Source organism: Choloepus didactylus, chromosome 8 (assembly GCF_015220235.1).
Source record: "Choloepus didactylus isolate mChoDid1 chromosome 8, mChoDid1.pri, whole genome shotgun sequence".
In the NCBI taxonomy this organism is placed as follows: Eukaryota; Metazoa; Chordata; class Mammalia; order Pilosa; family Megalonychidae; genus Choloepus; species Choloepus didactylus.
Window position 1 is genome coordinate 11466920 of NC_051314.1, and position 22373 is coordinate 11489292.

General features: G+C 45.3%; 1 protein-coding gene across 2 annotated transcripts; it reads left to right on the plus strand.

Moving 5' to 3' along the window:
- The first annotated feature begins 17946 nt into the window (after window positions 1-17946).
- On the plus strand, window positions 17947-21734 carry LOC119543069 (cytochrome P450 2D19-like). 2 transcript variants are annotated; one of them, XM_037847702.1, is made up of 9 exons: window positions 17947-18275; window positions 18928-19099; window positions 19474-19626; window positions 19694-19854; window positions 20095-20271; window positions 20448-20589; window positions 20946-21046; window positions 21240-21381; window positions 21480-21734. In XM_037847702.1, exons 1-9 carry the CDS (start codon window positions 18087-18089, stop codon window positions 21656-21658), a joined length of 1416 nt encoding a protein of 471 aa, XP_037703630.1. In that variant the 5' UTR covers window positions 17947-18086; the 3' UTR covers window positions 21659-21734. The 2 variants fall into 2 exon arrangements, with proteins under 2 accessions (XP_037703630.1, XP_037703629.1); XM_037847701.1 differs by having other exon boundaries at window positions 18087-18275; window positions 20859-21046.
- The last annotated feature ends 639 nt before the right edge of the window (window positions 21735-22373 follow it).

The window sequence follows — 22373 nt, forward strand, 5'->3', positions numbered from 1 at the left end:
GAAAAACGAAGTGGGAGGACTTACACTCCCTGACTTTGAAGCTTATTATAAAGCCACAGTTGCCAAAACAGCATGGTACTGGCACAAAGATAGACATATAGATCAATGGAATCGAATTGAGAATTCAGAGATAGACCCTCAGATCTATGGCCGACTGATCTTTGATAAGGCCCCCAAAGTCACTGAACTGAGCCATAATGGTCTTTTCAACAAATGGGGCTGGGAGAGTTGGATATCCATATCCAAAAGAATGAAACAGGACCCCTACCTCACCCCCTACACAAAAATTAACTCAAAATGGACCAAAGATCTCAATATAAAAGAAAGTACCATAAAACTCCTAGAAGATAATGTAGGAAAACATCTTCAAGACCTTGTATTAGGCGGGCCACTTCCTAGACTTTACACCCAAAGCACAAGCAACAAAAGAGAAAATAGATAAATGGGAACTCCTCAAGCTTAGAAGTTTCTGCACCTCAAAGGAATTCTCAAAAAGGTAAAGAGGCAGCCAACTCAATGGGAAAAAAATTTTTGGAAACCATGTATCTGACAAAAGACTGATATCTTGCATATACAAAGAAATCCTACAACTCAATGACAATAGTACAGACAGCCCAATTATAAAATGGGCAAAAGATATGAAAAGACAGTTCTCTGAAGAGGAAATACAAATGGCCAAGAAACACATGAAAAAATGTTCAGCTTCACTAGCTATTAGAGAGATGCAAATTAAGACCACAATGAGATACCATCTAACACCGGTTAGAATGGCTGCCATTAAACAAACAGGAAACTACAAATGCTGGAGGGGATGTGGAGAAATTGGAACTCTTATTTATTGTTGGTGGGACTGTATAATGGTTCAGCCACTCTGGAAGTCAGTCTGGCAGTTCCTTAGAAAACTAGATATAGAGTTACCCTTCGAACCAGCGATTGCACTTCTCGGTATATACCCGGAAGGTCGGAAAGCAGTGACACGAACAGATATCTGCACGCCAATGTTCATAGCAGCATTATTCACAATTGCCAAGAGATGGAAACAACCCAAATGTCCTTCAACAGATGAGTGGATAAATAAAATGTGGTATATACACACGATGGAATACTACGCGGCAGTAAGAAGGAACGATCTCGTGAAACATACGACAACATGGATGAACCTTGAAGACATAATGCTGAGCGAAATAAGCCAGGCACAAAAAGAGAAATATTATATGCTACCACTAATGTGAACTTTGAAAAATGTAAAACAAATGGTTTATAATGTAGAATGTAGGGGAACTAACAATAGAGAGCAATTAAGGAAGGGGGAACAATAATCCAAGAAGAACAGATAAGCTATTTAACGTTCTGGGGATGCCCAGGAATGACTATGGTCTGTTAATTTCTGATGGATATAGTAGGAGCAAGTTCACAGAAATGTTGCTATATTAGGTAACTTTCTTGGGGTAAAGTAGGAACATGTTGGAAGTTAAGCAGTTATCTTAGGTTAGTTGTCTTTTTCTTACTCCCTTGTTATGGTCTCTTTGAAATGTTCTTTTATTGTATGTTTGTTTTTTTTTTAACTTTTTTTTTCATACAGTTGATTTTAAAAAGAAGGGAAAGTTAAAAAAAAAAAAAAAAAAAGATGTAGTGCCCCCTTGAGGAGCCTGCGGAGAATGCAGGGGTATTCGCCTACCCCACCTCCATGGTTGCTAACATGACCACAGACATAGGGGACTGGTGGTTTGATGGGTTGAGCCCTCTACCACAGGTTTTACCCTTGGGAAGACAGTTGCTGCAAAGGAGAGGCTAGGCCTCCCTATGGTTGTGCCTAAGAGCCTCCTCCCGAATGCCTCTTTGTTGCTCAGATGTGGCCCTGTCTCTCTAGCTAAGCCAACTTGAAAGGTGAAATCACTGCCCTCCCCCCTACATGGGATCAGACACCCAGGGGAGTGAATCTCCCTGGCAACGTGGAATACGACTCCCGGGGAGGAATGTAGACCTGGCATCGTGGGACGGAGAACATCTTCTTGACCAAAAGGGGGATGTGAAAGGAAATGAAATAAGCTTCAGTGGCAGAGAGATTCCAAAAGGAGCCGAGAGGTCACTCTGGTGGGCACTCTTATGCACACTTTAGACAACCCTTTTTAGGTTCTAAAGAATTGGGGTAGCTGGTGGTGGATACCTGAAACTATCAAACTACAACCCAGAACCCATGAATCTCGAAGACAGTTGTATAAAAATGTAGCTTATGAGGGGTGACAATGGGACTGGGAAAGCCATAAGGACCACACTCCACTTTGTCTAGTTTATGGATGGATGAGTAGAAAAATAGGGGAAGGAAACAAACAGACAAAGGTACCCAGTGTTCTTTTTTACTTCAATTGCTCTTTTTCACTCTAATTATTATTCTTGTTATTTTTGTGTGTGTGCTAATGAAGGTGCCAGGGATTGATTTGGGTGATGAATGTACCACTATGCAATGGTACTGTAAACAATCGAAAGTACGATTTGTTTTGTATGACTGCGTGGTATGTGAATATATCTCAATAAAATGAAGATTAAAAAATAATAATAATAATAATGATAATAATAATAGTACTGACCTCACAGGGTTATTAGGATTCAATACATTTGTGTATGTAAAGCACTTAAAACACTGCTTGACACATGTTAAGAGCTACATTAGTTGCTGGTTAAAATAAACAAATATGAAGAGATCAAGAAAAAAAAAATAGAGTGGTATTCTGTTTACTAACAGAAACTTTGTATTATGCTTCCTTTAATTTAGCAAAGGCAATATACCAAAGTTAAAAGCATATAAGAGGGGAACATAAAGGAGGGGTATGGGACTCAGTATTGGTGATGTTGTCTGATTCTTTTATTCTACATTAGTTTAATTCTATCTTTCCTTTCATTGCTTTCTAGCTGTCATGTTTTCTTTCCTTTCTTTCTTTTTCTTTTTCTTTTGTCTCTCTACCTTATTTGACTCTTCCTCCTTCTTTGTGAAAGAAATGGAGATGTCCTTATATAGATAGTGGTGATGGTGGTGAATAGATAAATATGTAAATATACAGGGAACCACTGATTGTTTATGTAGGTCCCAAAGTATAGTGGGTGAACAAAACTGTCTTTTTAAAAAAATGGGTTGATGAAGAAACCTTGAGGGCACTACCATGAGTGTAATAAATCAGACACATAAGGACAAATATTGCATGGTCTCACTGATATGAACCAATTATATTATGGAAACACATAGACATGAAATATAAGTTAACAAGATATAGAATGAGGCTACAGAATGGGGAGCAGCTGCTTATTATGAGCAGAATGTTCAACTAGGTTGAACCTAAGTGTTTGGAAGTAGACAGAGGTGATGGCAGCACATTATTGTGAGGATAACTAACAGTGCTGAGTGGTGCATGAATGAGGTGGAAAGGGGAAGCTTAGAGTCACATATGTCATCAGAAGGAAAGTTGGAAGTTAAAAGATGGGAATGTTTAAAGCAGTGAATCTTGTGGTGGATAATGTCTGTGATTAACTGTACAAATATTAGAAATCTTTTTCATGAACTAGAACAAATGTATGACAGTATAACTAGAAGCTAATAATAGAGGGGTTTATAGGGGAAAAAAACATACCTATTGCAAACTATGAACTACAGTCAACAGTATCTTAACATTCTTTCATCAATAGTAACAAATGTACTATATCAATACTATGAGTCAATAATGGAGGGAGATGGTTAGGGGTAGGAGAGAAATTAAGTTTTCTTTTTTGTCTTTACTTCTTTTCTGGAGTAATGAAAATGCTCTAAAAATCAGGAAAAAAATTAACTGAGGTGATGGAGGCACAGCTGTATGATGGTACCATGGGCAACTGACTGTGTACTTTGGATCTTTGGAAAATTGTATGGTATGTGAACAATCTCAAAATTTTTTAAATGTAAAACAAAAAAATGAACTTGGTGTTTTGGGGGACATAATACATCCAAACCACACACAAGGGAAGTTAAATAAGACCAAGTGCTGATTTCTCATGACACCATGGAGGTGAGAAGGTAATGGTACTATATATTTAAGACACTGAAAGAGAAAAATTGTCAGCCAAGAATTCTCTGTCCAACCAAGTTGTCCTTCAAAAATGAGGGACAGCTTAAAATAATTACAGATAAACAGAAGATGAGAGATCTTTAATAAGATACCAGCTGTATAAGAAATACTAAATGGAGTTCTGCCAGCTGAAAAGAAAAGACAGGAGAGAGAAGCTTGGAGGAGCTTACAGAATTGAAGAGCGGTGGTAATGTTAGATGTTAACTTAAAGAAATAAAAGAAAGAGAGAGAGAGAAATAGATCTGACAAATAAAACCAATGTAGAAGGTTGCATTAAGAACTGTCTTTACAGTAATAATTTTGAAAGTTAATAGACTAAACTCTCCAAACAAAGGACACAGATTGGCAGAATGGACAAAAAATATATGAACCATCTATACATCTTTGCAAGATACTCATTTTAGATGCAAAGATACAAATAGGTTGAAAGTGAAAGGATGGAAAAAGGTATTCCACAAAAGCAGTAACCAAGAAAAAGCTGGGATAGCTACACTAAACCAGAAAAAATAAACTTTAAATGCAAAAATGTTTAAGAGATAAAAGACACTATATATTAATGAAGGGGTAATTCACCAAGTAGAAATAACAATCATAAATATCTACACTTCTAATCAAGGTGCTCCCAAAAAAATGAGTCAAACACTGATAAAACAGAAGGGTGAAATAGACATCTCTACCATAATAGTGGGAAACGTCAACAAACCACTCTGTACAATAGATAGACCATCTAAACGGGATCAATAAGGAAACAGAGAACTTAAATAATATGATAAATGAACTAGACTTAACAGACATATTTGGAGGATTAAACCCCAAAACAGAAGGCTATACATCCTTCTAAGGGCTCATGGAACATTCTCCAGGATAGATCATATGCTGGGACACAAAACAGGTCTTAACAAATATTAAAAAATTGAAGTTATATGACTCCCAGGGAGGAATGTAGACCTGACATCGTGGGACGGAGAACATCTTCTTGACCAAAAGGGGGATGTGAAAGGAAATGAAATAAGCTTCAGTGGCAGAGAGATTCCAGAAGGAGCCAAGTGGTCACTCTGTTGGGCACTCTTACGTACAATTTAGACAACCCTTTTGAGGTTCTAAAGAATTGGGGTAGCTGGTGGTGGATACCTGAAACTATCAAACTACAACCCAGAACCCATGAATCTCAAAGACAATTGTATAAAAATGTAGCTTATGAGGAGTGACAACGGGATTGGGAAAACCATAAGGACCACACTCCACTTTGTCTAATTTATGGATGGATGAGTAGAAAAATAGGGGAAGGAAACAAACAAACAAACAGACAAAGGTACCCAGTGTTCTTTTTTACTTCAATTGCTCTTTTTCACTCTAATTATTATTCTTGTTATTTTTGTGTGTGTGCTAATGAAGGTGTCAGGGATTGATTTAGGTGATGAATGTACAACTATGTAATGGTACTGTGAACAATCGAATGTATGATTTGTTTTGTATGACTGCGTGGTATGTGAATATATCTCAATAAAATGAACATTAAAAAAATAAATAAATAAATAAATAAATAAAAAGAAGAGAAGAAACAGCCACAGAGGGAAGACAGCCATGTGAAGACACAGGCAGAGATTGAGTTATGCTTCCACAAGCCAAGAAACATCAAGGATTGCTAATAACTGCCAAAAGCTAAGGAAGGACAAAGAAGGATTCGTCTCTACAGGTTTCAGAGGGAGCACAGTCCTGCTGACACCTTGATTTTGTATGTCCAGCCTCCAAAACTGTGAGACAATAAATATCTGTTGTTTTAAGTTAAAAAAAAAAATTGAAGTTATACAAAGCACTTTCCCTGATCATAATGGAATGAAGCTAGAAATCAATGACAAGCAGAGACTTGGAAAAGACACAAACATATGAAGCTTAAAAAACATTCTCTTACACAGTTGATCAAAGAAGAAATTGCAAGAGAAATCGGTATCTTGAGATGAATGAAAACAAGAAAACAATGTATCAAAACTTATGGGATGCAGTGAAGGCACTGAAAAGAGGGAAATTTATAGCCCTAAAAGCCTACATTAAAAAGGAAAAGCTAAATTCAGTGACTTAACTGAACAATTGGGAAAACTGGAGAAAGAACAGCCTACTCATCCCACAACAAGCAGAAGGAAATAAATAACAAAGATTAGAGAAAAAATTAATGAAATGGAGAATAAAAAATAAAAGAATAAGTAAAAACAAAAGTTGGTCATTTAAGATCAATAAAATCAGCAAACCCTTAACTAGACTGACAAAGACAAAAGAGAGGCAATGCAAATAAATAAAATCAGAAATCATTGTGATTGATCCCACAGAAATAAACAACATAAGAGGATACTATGAACAAATGTACACCAACAAACTAGACAACTTATATGAATTGGACAACTTCCTAGAAACACATGAACAATCTACACTGACTTAAGAAGAAATATAAAACCTCAACAGACCAATCACAAGTAAAGAGATTGAATCAGTCATCAAAACCCACCAACACACATACACACACACACAGAAGACAATTCACAGGTGAATTCTATCAAGCATTCCAAGAATTAACACCATTCCTGCTCACACTTTTCCAGGTATGCAATAGTGGTTCAACACATTAAAATCAATTAATGTAATTGTGTCGGTTTGAATGTATTATGTCCCCCAGAAAAAGCCATATACTTTGATGCAGTCTTGTGGGGCAGACGTTTTGGTGCTGATTAGATTTCCATAGAGATGTGATCCATCCAACTGTAGGTGATAACTTTGATGAGATATTTCCATGGAGGCACGGCCCCACCCATTCAGGGTGGGCCTTGATCAGTGGAGCCATTTAAATGGGCTGACAAACAGAAGGAACTGAGTGCGGCTGTGAGTGACATTTTGAAGTACAGCTGAGAGGGATGCTTTCAAGAATGCAGAGAAGCTGAGAGAGTAGCTACAGATGAGAGACAGTTTGAAGACAGCCATTGAATGGAGACTCTTGCCCCAGAGAAGCTAAGAGAGGAAAAATGCCCCAAGAGCAACTGAGAGTGACATTTTGATGAGGAGCTGTGGCCTAGAGAGGAAAGTTCTGGGAGATAGCCATTCTGAAACCAGAACTTGGAGCAGACACCAGCCACGTGCCTTCCAAGCCAACAGAGGTTTTCCAGACACCATTGGCCATCCTCCAGCAAAGGTACCCAATTGTTGATGCATTGCCTTGGACACTTCATGGCCTTAAGACTAACTGTGTAACCAAATAAACCTCCTTTATAAAAGACAATCCATTTCTGGTGCTCTGCATTCCAGCAGCATTAGCAAACTAGATATATTTGTAATATATCACATTAACAAATAAAAAGCAACAAACCACATGATCATCTCAATTGATGCAGAAAAGGCATTTGGAAAAATTCAGCATTCTTTCATGATAAAAACATTTGAAATGGTAGGAATCAAAGAGACTTCCTCAGTATGATAAAGGCCATATATAAAAACCTCACAGCTAACAACATACTTATGGTGAGAGACTGAAAGCTTCCAAGATTGGGAACAAGGCAAGGATGCCCACTGTCACAACTGTTATTCAACATTGGGCTAGATGTTCTAGCCAAAGCAATTAGGCAAGAAAAAGAAATAAAAGTCATCTGTGCTGGTTTGAATCTGTTATGTACCCCATAAAAGACTATGTTCTTTAATCCAATATAGTGGGGGGGCAGTCATATTGCAGGTGGGACCTTCGGATTAACTTGTTTCCATGGAGATGTGGCCCACCCAATTGCGGGTGGGACCTTTTGATTAGTTTATTTCCATGGAGATGTGACCCTGCCCATTCAAGGTGTGTCTTAATTCATTTACCGGCATCCTCTATGAGTGGATAAAAGGCAGACATTATGAAGAGAGCTGAGAGACACTTAGAGAAAATACCATTTTGGAGACAGCCATTGAAAACAGAACCAGACTAGAAGCAAAGAGATGAAATCCAGAGTTTGTCATGGAGAAGCTAAGACAGGAACCCCAGATACATAGAGAGAAATGCCCTGAGAGAAACAAGCAAAGACACATAGAAGCTGTGAGAGAGAAGCTAAGACAGAAGCCCACAGATAGTTTTCAGAAAGCAACAGAAACAAGAAGCTACCCCCAGGAGAGGCCCAGCAGACTCTGTCCATGTCATTTCCCATGTGACAGGGGAACCCCAGACACCATCGGCCTTTCTTCAGAGAAGGTAGTATCCTATTGATGCCTTAACTGGCACATTTTCATGGCCTTAAAACTAAAAGTTTGTGAACTAATAAACCCCCATTGTAAGAGTCAAACCATCACTGGTATTATGTCTTCCAGAAGCTTTAGTAACATGAAACAGAACCCAAATTGGAAAGGAAGAAATAAAACTTTTAACTATTTGCAGATGACATGATCCCATATTTACAAAATTCAGAAAAAACTACAGCAAAGTAGTGTCTCTATACACTAGTAATTGAGCTATCTGAGGAGGTATAAGGAAAAATATTACATTTACAATAGCACCTGAAAGAATAAAATATCTAGGAATAAACTTAACCAAGACTGTAAAGGACTTATACACAGAAAACTACAACAAAATGCTGATAAAACAAATCAAAGAAGACCTAAATGAATGGAAAGACACTCTGTGTTCATGGACTGGAGAAGTGAATGTCATTATATGTCAATTCTACCCAAATTGATTGACAGATTCAATGGAACAGCAATCAAAATTCCAACAGCCAACTTTACAGAAATGGAAAAGCAAATTATCAATGTTATTTGTAAGGTAAGGAATTCAAATGAGTTACCTTAAAAGCAGGTGTTCTGGTTTGCTAATGCTGCCATTAAGCAAATCACCAGAAATGGATTGGCTTTTATAAAGAGCATTTATTTGATTACAAATTTACAGTCTTAAGGCCATGAAGTGTCCAAGGTAACACATCAGCAATCAGGTACCTTCACTGGAGGATGGCCAATGGTGTCCGGAAAACCTCTATTAGCTGGGAGGGCACGTGGCTGGCATCTGCTCCAAAATTCTGGTTTCAAAATGGCTTTCTCCCAGGATGTTCCTCACTAGGCTGCAGCTCCCCAAAAATGTCACTCTTGGTTGCTCTTGGGGTGTTTGTGCTCTTTTAGCTTCTCCAGAGCAAAAGTCTGCTTTCAAAGGCCATCTCCAAAATGTCTCTCTCAGTTCTTGTGCATTCTTCAAAGTGTCCCTCTTGGTTGTAGCAAGCTCACCCCTTCTGTCTGAATTTATATAGTGCTCCAGTAAACTAATCAAGGCCCCAGCTTAATGGGCAGGGCCACACCTCCATGGAAATTATCTAATCAGAATTATCACCTACAGTTGGGTGGGTCGCATCTCCATGGAAACACTCAGTCAAAGAATTACAATCTTATCAACACTAATATGTCTGCCTACACAAGATTGCATCAAAGATAATGACATTTTGGGGGACATAATAGATTCAAACAGGCAATCCCACTACTCGGGATATACCCAGAAAATCAGAAAGCAGGTACACAAACAGACATTTGCACACCAATGTTCATAGTGGCATTATTCACAATTTCCAAAAAATGGAAACAACTCAAGTGTCCATCAACATATGAATGGATAAACAAATTGTGGTGTATATGTACAATGGAATATTACTCAGCACTAAGAAGGAATGAAGTCCTGAAGTATGCAGCAACATGGATGAAACTTGAGGACATTATGTTAAGTGAAATAAGTCAGATACCAAAGGACAAATATTGTATGATCTCACTGATATGAACCAATTATAATATGTAAATTCATAGACATAAAATACAGTGTATAGATTACCAGGATATAGAATGAGGCTGAAGATTGGGGAGTGGTTGCTTAATATGTGCAGAATGTTTAACTAGGGTGAATTTAAACATTTTGAAATGGATGGAGGTGACAGTAGCACATTATTGTAAGATAATTAACAGTGCTAAATGGTGTGTCAGTGTGGTGGAAAGGGGAAGCTTAGAGCCATGGATGTCACCAGAAGGAAAGGTGGTGGTTAAATTAAAACAGTGAATCTTATTGTGGACAATGTCCATGATTAACTGTACAAATATTTAAAAAGTTCTTTCATGAACTAGAGCAGATCTACAACACTATCACAAGGAGTTAATAATACAGGGGTATGTGTGGGAAAATGCACCTATTGCAAACTATGGACTATGGTTAACAGTAATATTTTAAAACTCTTTCATCAATAATAACAAATGTACTAAACCAATACTATGAGTAACAATGGGGGGGTGAGGGGTTTGGGAGGATTTTGGTTTTCTTTTTAATTTTTATTTCTTTTCTGGAGTAATGAAAATGTTCTAAAATTGATCATGGACCAGGTCATGCACAACTGTGGGCTGATACCGTGAGCCAATGATGGTATACTTTGGATGGTTTGTATGGTACATGAAAATATCTCAATAAAATTGTATTAACAAAAAAAAATATACACACACACATATAAATGTATTTTTAGTCTGGAAAGACTTTGTTTAAATGAAAGGTACACTATCCCTTTGATTCTATTTTAAAATTACAATTCACTCCAAATTTGTCCCAATGACAATGAAATATAAATGTGAAATTTATCTGAACAAACTCTCTTCTCAGGGTGTGCATGGCCTTGATCTTTAGCTTGTTTGACACCAATTCAGGAAACACTAGACCCAGGATTGAAAGAGCAGGCAAACCACAACAAAACCATCCTGTTGTCATTAATTTGTCTTGAAGTGGGAAGGTTATAGGGGGAGGGAAGTGGGGAAGGTCCATGTTTTCAAGAGTGGAGGAAAGATGTTTAAACACAAAAATAATTTTTTTCATTTCCAGGAACACTACTTATTATTTTCAAAAATTTTCTCTTTTCTTGGGTGAGGTTGGCGAGTGCCCCGGAGGTCAGAGCTGTGTTGGGGGTCAGAGTGGCTGTGGCCGGCAGGGTCTGAGGGACAACCGGCCTCCTGAGCACCCTCCAGGCAGCTGGGCCAGACCTGGGCGGGGAGGAGGCCCCACCTCTGGTGCGGGACACAAGGGGGAGGGGACAGGCGCTGACTCGCGGGAGGGGCCTCGTCCCTGTGTGGTCAGTGTGGGCTCAGCGGGCCAGGAACACGCTATAACCCTTTTTTTTTCTTTGCTTTCACTTTTTTTTTTTTTTTTCATTTTTATTGAGATTGTTCAGATACCATACAATTATCCAAAGATCCAAAGTGTACAATCACTTGCCCCTGGGTACCCTCATACAGCTGTGCATCCATCACACTTAATTTTTGTTCAATTTTTAGAACCTTTTCATTACTCCAGACAAGAAATAAAGTGAAAGATTAAAAAAGGAAAAAAGAAAAGGAAACTCTAATCCTCCCCATCCCTAACCAACCCCCTCAATTGTTGACTCATAGTATTGATACAGTACATTTGTTACTGTTTATGAAAAAATGTTGAAATACTACTAACTGTAGTATATAGTTTGTAACAGGTATGTAGTTCTTCCCTATATGCCCCTCTATTATTAACTTCTAATTGTATTGTCATACATTTGTTCTGGTTCATGGAAGCGATTTCTAGTATTTGTACAGCTGATCATGGACATTGCCCACCATAGGATTCAGTTTTATACATTCCCATCTTTTGACCTCCAACTTTCCTTCTGGTGACATATATGACTCTGAGCTTCCCCTTTCCACCTCATTCACACACCATTTGTCGCTGTTAGTTATTCTCACATCTTGCTACCAACACCCCTGTTCATTTCCAAACATTTAAGTTCATCCTAATTGAACATTCTGCTCATACTAAGCAACCACTCCCCATTTTTAAGCCTCGTCCTGTATCTTGGTACCTTATCTTTCATGTCTATGAGTTTACATATTATAATTAGTTCCTATCAGTGAGACCCTGCAATAATTGTCCTTATGTGTCTGGCTTATTTCACTCAGTATATTGCCCTCGAGGTTTTGTCATCAACCAGTTTTTTTTTTTAATATGGTTTTGTTCACTCACCATACATTCCATCCCAAGTAAATAATCGATGGTTCTCTGCATGGTCATACATTTATGTGTTCACCACCTTCACCACTATCTATATAAGGGCATCTACATCTCCTCCACAAGGCAGGAGGGAGAGTCAAAGAAGGTAGAGAGGCAAAAGAAAGAGGAAAAAAAAATGACAGCTAGGAAGCAGCAAAAGGAAAAATAACCTTAAATCAAAGTAGAATAAAGAATCAGACAATACCACCAATGTCAAGTGTCCAACATGCCTCCCCTATCCCCCCCTCTTGTCTGCATTTACCTTGGTATATCACCTTTGTTACATTAAACGAAGCATAATACAATGATTCTATTAGTTACAGTCTCTAGTTTATGCTGATTGCATCCCTCCCCCAATGCCTCCCCATTTTTAACATCTTGCAAGGTTGACATTTCTCCCTCGTAAAAGAACATATTTGTACATTTTATCACAATTGTTGAATACTCTAGATTTCACCAAGTTACACAGTCCCAGTCTTTATCTTTCCTCCTTTCTTGTGGTGTCTCACATGCTCCCCGCTTTCCTCTCTCAACCATATTCATAGTTACCTTTGTTCAGTGTACTTACATTGTTGTGCTACCATCTCCCAAAATTGTGTTCCAAACCACACACTCCTGTCTTCTATCACTCTTCAGTGCTCCCTTTAGTATTTCCTGTAGGGCAGGTGTCTTGTTCACAGTCTCTCATTGTCTGTTTGTCAGAAAATATTTTGAGCTCTCTCTCATATTTGAAGGACAGCTTTGCTGGATATAGGATTCTTGGTTGCGGTTTTTCTCTTTCAGTATCTTAAACATATCACACCACTTCCTTCTTGCCTCCATGGTTTCTGTTGAGAGATCCGCACATAATCTTATTAAGCTTCCTTTGTATGTAATGGATCGCTTTTCTCTTGCTGCTTTCAGGATTCTCTTTTTGTCTTTGACATTTGATAATCCGATTATTAAGTGTCTTGGCGTAGGCCTATTCAGATCTCTTCTGTTTGGAGTACGCTGCGCTTCTCGGATCTGTAATTTTATGTCTTTCATAAGAGATGGGAAATTTTCATTAATTATTTCCCCTATTATTGCTTCTGCCCCCTTTCCTCTCTCTTCTCCTTCTGGGACACCAATGATACGTACATTATTGTATTTTGTTTCATCCTTGAGTTCCCGGAGACGTTGCTCATATTTTTTCATTCTTTTCTCCATCTGCTCCTTTGCATGTAGGCTTTCAGGTGTTTTGTTCTCCAGTTCCTGAGTGTTTTCATCTGCCTCTTGAGATCTGCCATTGTATGTTTCCATTGTGTCTTTCATCTCTTGTGTTGTGCTTTTCATTTCCATAGATTCTCCTAGTTGTTTTTTTGAACTTTTGATTTCTGCCGTATATATGCCCAGTGTTTCCTTTACAGCCTCTATCGCTTTTGCAATATCTTCTCTAAACTGTTTGATTTGATTTAGCATTAGTTGTTTAAATTCCTGTATCTCAGTTGAAGTGTACGTTTGTTCCTTTGACTGGGCCATAACTTTGTTTTTCTTAGTGTAGGTTGTAATTTTCTGTTGTCTAGGCATGGTTTCCTTGGTTATCCAAATCAGGTTTTCCCAGACCAGAACAGGCTCAGGTCCCAGAGGGAAGAAATATTCAGTATCTGGTTTCCCTGAGGGTGTGTCTTAGAAAATTGCTCCACCCTTTGATGCCTCAGGTCACTGTGCTTTTCTGCCCAGCAGGTGATGCCTGTTAGCCTATAATTCTTGACTGGTGTGAGGAGGTGTGGCCGTGTTCCCCCAGGCTCTGGAGTCTGGTTCTGAATGGAAAGGGCCCCACCCCTTTCCTCCTAGAGATGACAGACCCCCCAGGTGGAGGTCATTAGCATTTCAGTGGTCTCGCTCTCTGCTTGTGCTGTCTCCACCCTCCCCCGAGTCAAAGCCCTGGAAACTGAAAATGACTGGGGCTTTCTCCACTGAGCCAAAAAAGAAACAGATAGTCCCCTTCAGAACCAGTCCAAGGCGACCCTCCGGCTCTCCAAGGTCAGTCGTTACCCAAAGCCTCTGTCTGTTTTTTGGGGATGCGTACCTGTAGTGAGCAGTTCACACTCACTATTTAAAACCCCAGTTAGAGCTCAGCTGAGCTATATTCGCTTGCTGGGAGAGAGTTTCTCTCTGGCACCACGAGGCTTTGCAGCTCGGGCTATGGGGGAGGGTGTCTCGTGACTTGGATCTGCAGGTTTTACTTACAGATTTTATGCTGTGTTCTCAGGCATTCCTCTCAGGCATTCCTCTCAATTCAGGTTGCTGTATGATGAGTGGATGGTCTCGTTTGTCCCCCTGCAGTTATTCTGGATTATTTACTAGTTGTTTCTGGTCTTTTGTAGTTGTTCCAGGGGGACTACTTAGCTTCCACTCCTCTCTATGCCGCCATCTTGCCCCTGATCACAGCCTTTGATCAGCTACTTCAGATAGCTGGAGGGCCTACTCCGAGAGCAGCCATTGTTCCATCCCTCTGCAGGCAAAAGCAGCAAAGGAGTCTTCAAGAGGAAGTACTTCACCCCCTCCCCTCCTTTGCTCTTTCAATTTCCCATTTGCAAGCAAAAATAGCTTGGAGGAGTCACAAATTGATGGCTTTAGTCCTCAACAAGAATGACAAGAACTTGGTAAGTCCAGAGGAGGGGGAGAACTAGATTTCCAGAGTTGTGACAATACAATACTCATAACGTTCAATTCTCAACAAAAAAATCACAAAACACACAAAGAAATAGGATAGTTTGGCCCATTCATGAGAAAAAAAGAGAAAAGAACTATAAAATTCCTAGAAGAAAACCTAGGGAAGCATCTTCTGGGACCTTTTGTTAGGCAGTGGTTTCTTATACTTCATACCTTTGCATAGGCTTTTCCACCTTTTAATTCCTTTCTCACAGATACTCTGTAGATACAGTGATCTAGGATGCCTGTGGTGGCACTTGCACTCATTTTGCACATAAATGAGAATTTCTTTCTCCAGCGAACATAGTTTGCTTGCACGACCTCCCTGGAGGACTCCACAGTGAAGCTGCCGCCGTCCAGCAGCCGCATCTTGCAGAAGAGGACGCCATTGACGAACGGCACCGAGGAGAGCTCCTCGAGCTCAAAGTCCACTGTCCTAGTTTGCTAATGCTGCAGAATGCAAAACACCAGAGATGGATAGGCTTTTATAAAATGGGGGTTTATTTCGCTACACAGTTACAGTCTTAAGGCCACAAAGCATCCAAGCAATCAGGTACCTTCACCGGAGGATGGCCAATGGTGTCCGGAAAACTTCTACTAGCTAGGAAGGCAGCTGGCGTCTGCTCCAAATCTCCGGCCTCAAAGTGGCTTTCTCCAAGGACGTTCCTCTCCAGCAAGCTTGCTCCTCTTCAAAACATCACTCCCAGCTGCACTCTTTTTCCTCTCTTTGAGTCAGCTCATTTATATAGCTCCACCCAGCAGGGCCCACCCCGAATGGGCGGGGCCACACCTCCATGGGAACAGCCCATCAGAGTCATCACCCACAGCTGGGTGGGGCACATTCCAAGCAAATCCAACCAGCACCAAAGACGTTTGCCCCACAGAAGACCACAAAGCTAATGGCATTTGGGGGACACAATACACTCAAACCGGCACATCCACCTTAAACTTAAACTTCTTTTTCTTCATCATCATGAGGGTCAGACGCCGCCCAGCCGGGTGCGGGGATGGAGCCAAGGGGCGAGAGGGCGGGCGCCGCCGCCTCAGCTCTGCGGAGCCCCGGGCCCGCCCGGGCCGCGAGCCGCACGCGGGTACGCGGCTGGGGGGGGTCGCCGCGGGCCGGCCGGGGACGCCGCCGCCGCCGCTTCTCGCGGCAGCTCGGGTCGGGGCGCGGTGGTGCTGCAGTTCGTCCGGGGGGTGGGCACCCTTTTGGTGCTGAGCTCGCCGCCGCCGCCGCCCGCCGCCGCCCGTCTGAGAGCCGGCAGAGGCGAAGCGCGGAGAACAGCGGCCGCCGCCTCCTCAGCGCCTCGGGGCCCGGGGCGCCCCCCTGCTTTCACTTTTATAAAGGAAATGGGGGCCTGTCAGTCGAGCAGCCCCATGCTACCTGATTCTTTATGTTGTGTTATTTTGTTTTGTAAATTGTATAATTATTAATATCTGAGTTTTACAAAAAGAATAAAAAGTACAAAAAAAGTCTGAAGGCCTTAAGCAGGGGTTAATACATCTTTGAGGGTCACTCTGCCATGGGGATAAAAGAGCTGTTTCCATACAGTTTTATTTTTAAAAAGTGAAAAAAAAAAAATAAACTTCATTTCAACCTTGTTTCCTTTTCTGCTTTATCTAAAGTGAACACGTCTCTTTCTCTCCCCCTTTCCAGCCTCCCGCAGGCCAAGCAGCCCTTAGAGCTGAGCCTGGACTGAAACAAGCCGACAGCTCCCCACTGCTCAGCCTCCAGGAGAGGCCGGTGGGAGTCCATGCATGGGGACGGTCAGATTGACTTCAACTGATATGAGGACATGTTTCCAATCAACATTAATTTTAAAGGCTATAGAAAAAAAAACTGCGCAATGTTAAAGGACTCTTTTAGAGAACAGAAATACTGGGAGGGATGGTTGGGAAGTAGAAAAAAGCAATTATAAATTAGTTCCTGTGTGTGCATCAATTTGGGGCTGCACAAATGGCAGATTAATTTCGTTTTAATGGCTCCATCAGCAGTGAGATCCATTTCTCATCTTGCTCAGCCTGGGGGAAGATGTGGCTGTGTGATGTCAGCTGTGGGATCACGTGTAGCAGCCGAGCAGGGTGTGCACAGACATGATGGCTCTTTGAGCTGCTTGGGTTCCTGTTCCCACCCTGACTTGCTATTAACACATGGCTAAGTCACGCAACTTGAAAAATGAGTTTTGCAAAAAATATTTTCCTGCATCTTCATCATTTTGCATTTTATTCTTTTGTCCCCTTTTGACTTGCCAAGACCCGGGCTAATTCTAGTTCATTCCTCAACTGGCTTCTGAAATGACTTTGAACCGAGCAGTGGCTCCTGTCCCACATCTCCCTCCCAAATCCAGCTTCTGCTGTAAACAACTTCTCAAGTTTCAGTGCCTGGCAAATGCCTCCACCCCATTTCCAGGCTCCTCTGACTCCCCCGTTTAGTGGGATCAGCCTCCAGGTTTTAATGAGTTTAACTGATTTTAAATTTCAACCCAAATCCCAGCCCATCTGCTGTGGAAGGAGGCCATGGCAGGGAGGTGGTACTCAGTGCAAGGGGCAGAGGCCAGGACAGGTGGGCCCTGGGCCTCCCCCAATGCCCGGGCACCCATACTGAGTGGTGAAGGTATGATGGGTGGGTGTTTCTGTGTATCCGTGACTGTGCACATTGAATGTGCACGTGTGAGGTGGGGGCCACCTGGAGAACCTCATTGTCCTCTGTCCCCTGCTGCCCTGGGCCCTGCTACCCATCATGACCTCCCTAAGGCCCCAAGTGTGGGTGACACACCTCAGTGGTGGAGGTCACTCCAGGAGATGACGGGGTGAGAAGGGCAAGAACATGTTCTGAGGACCATGCTGTAAACACATCAGGGAGTGACAGGGTCAAATCATCCTATACGGGGTTGAATTAGTCCTAAGACCTCCAAGGAGCCTGCACAGAGCTGGGGTGGGGGTGGGGATATGCCTCCGCTCCAGATCCCCTGCTCCTACCCCACGTGGGCATGTATCTGAAGAAAAGAAACAGTAACGACCTAGAACTCCCCCACACTGACGTGGGCGCCTCCTCCCTGCTTATACAATCTTCGCTCCAAACAGGCTGGGTCAGGGCAGAAGGCAAAGGTCAGGCCCTGGCTCCTCATTAAAGGCAGGGCACAACTGTGGAAACCCTCTGTGTGCTGCAAGCTCCTGCTCCGATCCCAGGTGCTTGGTGTGATTGAGCTCCCAGGAGTGGACGGCTCTCTGAGTGCCCACCTGCTACCCTGCGCAGGAACCCAGTGGGCAGTGAGGCAGCCATGGGACTGCTGACTGGGGAGGCGCTGGCACCCGTGGCCGTGGCCGTGGCCATCTTCCTGCTCCTAGTGGACCTGATGCACCGGCGCATACGCTGGGCCCCACGCTACCCACCAGGCCCCCCGGCACTGCCCGGACTGGGCAACTTCCTGCAGTTAAACTTCAATGACGTGCCGTACAGCTTCAACAAGGTGAAGGAGGTGGTGGGCTGGGGGACAGCTGGGGTCCTCGGCAGTCCTCCTAGCACTAGACAAGAGGTGGACAAGAAGCTGGACCAGAAGAAGCACCTGGTCAGGGTCTGCCTGGGCAGGTTCCTTTACTGGGAAAGCAAACTGTGGAAATGACAAAGCCAGCAGGTGGTTGGGACTTGGCAGTGGGTTTGAGATCCAGTTGGACAGCCCATAGGTTATAAAAGATCCAACAGAGTCAGTTCCCTCTGATGACAAAGAAAAGGCCTTGGGAAGAGGGGCAGGGAGGCAGCATTGTGGGTGGGGAAGTCCTACTGGAGAGCACCATTTATTTGGGAAATTATGGTGGGGAGGGGTACAATGACGGTCTCAAATCCATCCCCACTGAGGGACCTGTGGCCTCCCTGCTTCCCTCGCTGAGCCTGTTTCCTCGTCAGTAAACTGAGATGCTGACTCAGGCCAACTGACAATTTTGGTGACTCTTGTGGTCGGTTCTGGACAGTGGGCTCCAAGGTGAGGTCCTAGTGCTGGGGAGGGTGTGATCTCGAGGCAGGAGGCAGGTGTCCTCGGGGCCCCCTAGGCAGGTGAGCTTAGACTCGGGCCAGCAGCCTGCCAGGTCCCAGGCTTGACAGCGCCCTCGGCCCTGGGCCTGCAGCTGCGGGGCCGCTTCGGGGACGTGTTCGGTCTGCAGCTGGGCTGGACGCCCGTGGTCGTGCTCAACCGGCTGGAGGCCGTGCGCGAGGCACTACTCCAACGCGGAGAGGACACCTCAGACCGCCCTCCCATGCCCATCTACGAGCAGCTGGGCTACCGGCCATCGGCAGAAGGTAGGGGGTGGCAGAGGTAGAGACCGCGTCCCAGCGGGAGCTGAGCGGCCACTGACACGGGAGCTGGCAGGGCCGCGCGAGCGCGGCTGGCCGGGCTTGGGGAGGGAGGAAAGAAATGGCCCACCCAAGCCAGGAGAGGCGGCTAGACCGCGCAGAGGGTCCAGGGGTGGAGGGTGGAGGGGGCGGGGCTGGTGGAGGCGGGGGAATGGGCGGGGCCTGAGAGGTGGGAAGGGGTGGTCAAGCAGGATGCGCGGGGGCAGGAGACTGAGTTGGGGTCTCCCTGAGCAAGAAGCAGCATCAGGTTGGGTGGAGGTGAAGGGCGGAGCCACGGCCTACACTGGCCACGCCCACGGGCTCGCCCCGCCCCGCTGCAGGCGTGATCTTAGCGCGCTACGGGCCCGCGTGGCGCGAGCAGCGGCGCTTCTCCGTGTCCACCATGCGCAACTTCGGCCTGGGCAAGAAGTCGCTGGAGCAGTGGGTGACCGAGGAGGCCGCCTGCCTCTGCTCTGCCTTCGCGGACTATGACGGTGAGTGCGGCCGAGGGCTCGGGGGCACTCGGGGAGACCCTCCCTGACCCGCGTCCTCTCTGTCCAGGACGCCCCTTTATACCCAACGGCCTCCTGAACCAAGCGGTGTGCAACGTGATCGCCTCCCTCACCCATGCGCGCCGCTTCGAGTACAACGACCCTTTCTTCTGCAAACTCCTGGGGCTGGTGGAGGCCTCAGTGAGGGAGGATTCGGGCATCCTCCGAGAGGTGCGCGGAGGGCATCGTCCAGGTGGGCGCGATCCTGGAGGAGGTCGCCGCCTGCGCCTGGCACACCAAGAAGGGGGGTTTGTGCCTGGGGGCGAGGGGAGGGAGGGCACGCCTGGGAACAAAAGCAAGTGCAGGTCCAGAGCTCAAGGCCAGGAGATAGGGCCCGTCATGCCACGCACGGGATGTGGCCAGAAGGGGCTAAGCACGGGGACCCAAAGCCCTGCTTTGCCTCCCTCACAGGTACTGAACGCGATCCCAGTTCTCTTGCACATTCCGGGGCTAGCCGGTAAGGTCTTCCCGGGGCAGAAGGCCCTCATGGACCTGCTGGATGAGCTGGTCACCGAGCACAGGGAGGCCTGGGACCCAGCCCAACCCCCGCGTGACCTAATGGATGCCTTCCTGGGTGAAGTGGATAAGGTGAGAAGCAGGCTGCCTGGGAGCATATGGGGGTGGGCATGAGGGCCCAGAGGGGCCAGAATTCAGGTCCTGGACATAGCCCAGTGGCCAGTCAGCCAGGCTTAGTGGCACAGGGTGGAGTTCTTTGGGGAGCACACTCCCTCTATCCCTGAGCCAGCCCTCTCTGCCCGGCCCAGGCCAAGGGGAACCCCGAGAGCAGCTTCACTGACGCCAACCTGCGCCTGGTGGTGGCCGACCTGTTCACGGCGGGGATGATTACCACCTCGATCACACTGGCCTGGGCCCTCCTGCTCATGATCCTGCACCCGGACGTGCAGCGTGAGCCCCACCTGGGACGTGGGGTGGGCGGGCAGCTGGGGGGTGCAGCAGAGTTTATATGTGGGTGGACAGTGTCAGGTGTCATGCTGGGGTGCCAGAGCTGTCTGAACACCAAGGACACTGCCCAGAACTGGGCCCGGGCTCTGATAGCAGTTGTCCCTCCTGCACGTGGACACTGCTCCCAGCAGAGGGGGAAAATGCGGCGGTCAAGGAAAGGTAGCTCCAAGCCTCCTGGGATCTGACCCACTTTGGAGCACTTCTCTGCACAGGCCGTGTCCACAATGAAATTGACGAGGTGATAGGGCGGGGGCGGAGGCCTGAGATGACAGACCAGGGGCGCATGCCCTTCACCACAGCCGTGATCCACGAGGTGCAGCGCTTCGGGGACATCATCCCCCTGGGCGTGCCACACATGACCTCTCGCGACACTGAGATCCAGGGCTTCCTCGTCCCCAAGGTAGAGCCTGGCCACCCTCCCTCTGCCCAGCCCAGGAACAGAATTCAGGGAGGCTTCCTGGGTGGAGCGTGTCTTGAATGAGTGCTGGTGTATGCCAGGCAGATGGTGCGTGTGCCCGTGCACGTGCAGTGGCAGAGGGCACAACATCCCCCAGACCTGGATTCTCACCCCGGTCCTGGCATCTCCTGCACAGGGGACGCAACTCATCCTCAACCTGTCATCGGTGCTGAAGGATGAGACCGCCTGGGAGAAGCCCTTCCGCTTCCACCCGGAACACTTTCTGGACGCCCAGGGCCGCTTCGTGAAGCCGGAGGCCTTTATACCTTTCTCAGCAGGTGCCTGTGGGGTGCCGGGTCCTGCCCTCTTCCTAAGGGGTCTGGGATGGGAAGTCCCTGGCCATCCCTCCTCACCAAGTCCCTGTGCCCACCCACAGGCCGCCGTGCATGCCTCGGGGAGCCCCTGGCCCGCATGGAGCTCTTCCTTTTCTTCACCTGCCTCCTGCAGCGCTTCAGCTTCTCAGTGCCTGCCGGGCAGCCCCAGCCCAGTGACCATGGACTCTCTGGCTTCTTGGTGGCCCCGTCCCCCTACCAGCTCTGTGCCTTGCCCCGCTAAAGAGGGTCACCAGGACCCCAAACCCCAACCCCAGACAGAGACCCTGAGCTACAATAAACCAGTCTGGCAGCTCCCACCTCAGTCTTCATCCAGCTCCTGCTGGGCCGAGGCCTCAGCTGCCTCCCTGGGGTCAGCCACTGCACATGCCCAACTATTCTATTTCACTTTCCAAATGATTCCATTTTCCATTTGGGTATACTGAGGTTCAGAGGGTGCCTGGCTTTCCTTCCCTTCCTCCCTACATCACCCACTGAGTCCCAATATTGACTACCTTTGTCGGTGACAACATTGACACAGAGGTCTTGGCTCCTGAAATGTCAGGCTGGGGATAGACAGGAATGGGCTACTGAGGAGACAGATGCAACCACTGGCTGGGGCTGGGGAGGGTCTGCAATAACACAAGGCTCAACCAATTTGCTAAAAGGACATACAGAACTAGGAAAGCTGCTATACTCATGTCCTGGAGCCAGTGTTATTCCATGGCACACCACGGCCATTTTGTTTTCAGGGCCTGAGCAAGGTAGCCCACATGCTTTTCACCCGGGATCGTTGGGTCTCCTGTACTGGAGTAGATCCGTGGTAGTAGCATACAGATATGATTTCGTTGGAATGGGCCACACAGCCTCTGGTGGCCATCAAGTCTCAGGGTGGGCCTGTTCTCCAGGGGAGTTCAGATCACCTTCCTGTTGGGGACAATTAAGGTAGCATGTATAAA